General features: G+C 34.5%; 1 protein-coding gene across 1 annotated transcript in view; it reads right to left on the reverse strand.

The window, feature by feature from the left end:
* The window catches only part of LOC144980983 (uncharacterized), a 40412-nt gene that overhangs the window by 18481 nt on the left and 19431 nt on the right, over positions 1 to 2500 (reverse strand). Inside the window, exon 7 of the mRNA XM_078929018.1 lies at positions 2435 to 2500. This exon is cut by the window's right edge and continues 12 nt beyond it. Coding sequence (XP_078785144.1) covers positions 2435 to 2500 — 66 coding nt within the window. The remainder of the gene's footprint in view (positions 1 to 2434) is intronic.

Below are 2500 nucleotides of genomic sequence, written 5' to 3' on the forward strand. Positions count from 1 at the left end.
CTCTTTTTTTTTGAGGGAGAATCTGAGACTCCATGCCACAAAGAAGGAGAAAAGAAACATTATAGACTTTACTCTTGGTATTGATGACGAGTGATAAGTTGTCGCCTAGTCTTTTGGGGGGGGGGGGGGGGGGGGGGGGAAGGCCAGAGTCGAGAGGAATAGGTAACCGAGTCGGTGACAGCTGTACTACCTCTGCTTTCCGAATGTTGTATAATTCGAGCTCGAAACCCTCTCCAGCCAAAAAAAAAAAAACAACAAACAAACAACAAAAAACCAAAAAAAAAACTAACTATTAAAACGTTAGTATATATAACGTTAAATCCAGAAAGACGGCAGCAGCAGCCTCTTATGGTTCACACTACTATGTTATGACGATCGACCCAATCAGCAAAGTCCGGTCCGCATTCGTGCACCGTCGCAAACCCGCCGGGTAGCATATTGTCACAACACACCTTTCGACTAGATGCTCTGCCGTCTCGGGTTCTTGCCCACAGCTTGGACATATTGGACAGGTAGTTAGACCCCACCGATGTAACGCACTTGCCGTTAGGCAGCTCCTCGACCGAAGCCGATTCGCAGCTACCCAGTGTCTCCTCTTACTGGTATCAAAGCCTGGCCACTCCTCGTGGGGGCGGGGACCTACACTCCTCTAAGCTTGATGAGAAGTTGCCAGGCTTTGATACCAGTAAAAAGAAAAAAGAAAGACGGCAGACACGTTTTGGCACGTCTAGGGGGACAATTAGGATGGTGAGGTAAGCGTTCGTTACTAACAAAGGCACATGTGCACAAGCCGGATTTGGGAATATTGGATAAAATAGTGTACGTAAATATAATATTATATTAATAAATTCAAGTGCGATGAATGAATAGTAATCCACTTGAAATGCACTGCATAGATCATGAATAAGATCATGAACATGAAAGTAAATGGCCAGTCTGCGATAGAAGAGAAATGGACTCACTGGTCCTATCACTGACATGATCTTCACAATGGTAACTCCAGCGATAAAGAATCAGTGAGCCTTTTTCTATCGGAGACTGACGTTTAATTTCAAGATGAAATGATTTGGCTGAAGAAAAGTTTTGAGACCGAAACGTTCCGTGTTTGGCATTTATTCTTTTTAATTTATTTACATTTTATTTATTTTTGTTAATTAATTTATTTATTTATTTATCTGTCTATCTATTTATTTATTTTTTTATTTGTCTATCTATCTATTTATTTATTTATTTGTCTATCTATCTATTTATTTATTTATGTATTAGAAGCTGTCATATTCAGTATTGTACATTATTTTGGTTACATATAGCTGGCACAGTGACTAATTTAAGCAAAAAACATCCTGAAGTGCAATGAGCATAGTAGATAGTTCGAGACCGCAATAGGGCGATAATGATAATAATAATAATAATAATAATAATAATAATAATAATAATAATAATAATAATAATAATAATAATAATAATAATAATAATAATAATAACAATAATAACAATAATAACAATAATAATAATAATAATAATAATAATAATAATAATAATAATAATAATAATAATAATAATAATTAATAATAATAATAATAACAACAATAATAATAATAATAATAATAACAATAATAATAATAATAATAATAATAATAATAATAATAATAATGATAATAATAGTAAATGGTTGTTATATAACGCCTTACCCCGTATATCAACAAGCTCAAAGCGCTTAACAGTAACGTGACTACTTTCACTCAAACATACAACCACTCAAACATGCAATATGAAAGAAAGCAATATAATTCTACAGTGTTGCATATTAAAAAGAAACAAAAAAAGTAGTCATATGCCCAACAGACCGGAAGTTTATCCTGGTTTCTGCAACGTTAAACGGATTTGCTAGTTATCCTTTCGACAGGACGCTACTCCATTACAAAGTACTTTCTGACAAATCTAAAACGTCCAACTACGTACCTAATCAGAGCTGCATGGACTGGTGGGGAGCGGGCAGAAATATCGACTACAAACGGAATCAATACCGGCCCCTTTGCTTGTGAAGCGAGTACTCCACCAATTGGGAAAATGGAACCCCTGACTGGTTCTATGGAGTGGATGCATTATCTACGATATTCAGTCCCTTGTTTGGTGAACAATTAATAATTCCAACGACTTTCCTCAGTATTCTAGTATTGTGGCTTGTTGTTTTAATGAATTGTGTGATTTTGTGTTTTTTCACTCGTAGAAATCATCGCACCCTGATAAATAGCGTTTACATGTGTGCTGTTTGGATACAACTAAGGGAAACACGCATTCCACTTTTATATATATATATATATATATATATATATATATATATATATATATATATATATATATATATATATATATATATATTCAATTCTTTCACTATTTATTCAATCCGTGTTGAATGTAAAATGTATTTAACCTCATGTTGTTCCTCCTCCCTGTTCATTTCCAAAATCCTACGATAGTCATCGACAAAGGTCGTCAA

This window comes from Berghia stephanieae, chromosome 10 (assembly GCF_034508935.2).
Source record: "Berghia stephanieae isolate SIO BIC M18660-M18661 chromosome 10, UCSD_Bste_1.3, whole genome shotgun sequence".
NCBI classification, from domain to species: Eukaryota; Metazoa; Mollusca; class Gastropoda; order Nudibranchia; family Aeolidiidae; genus Berghia; species Berghia stephanieae.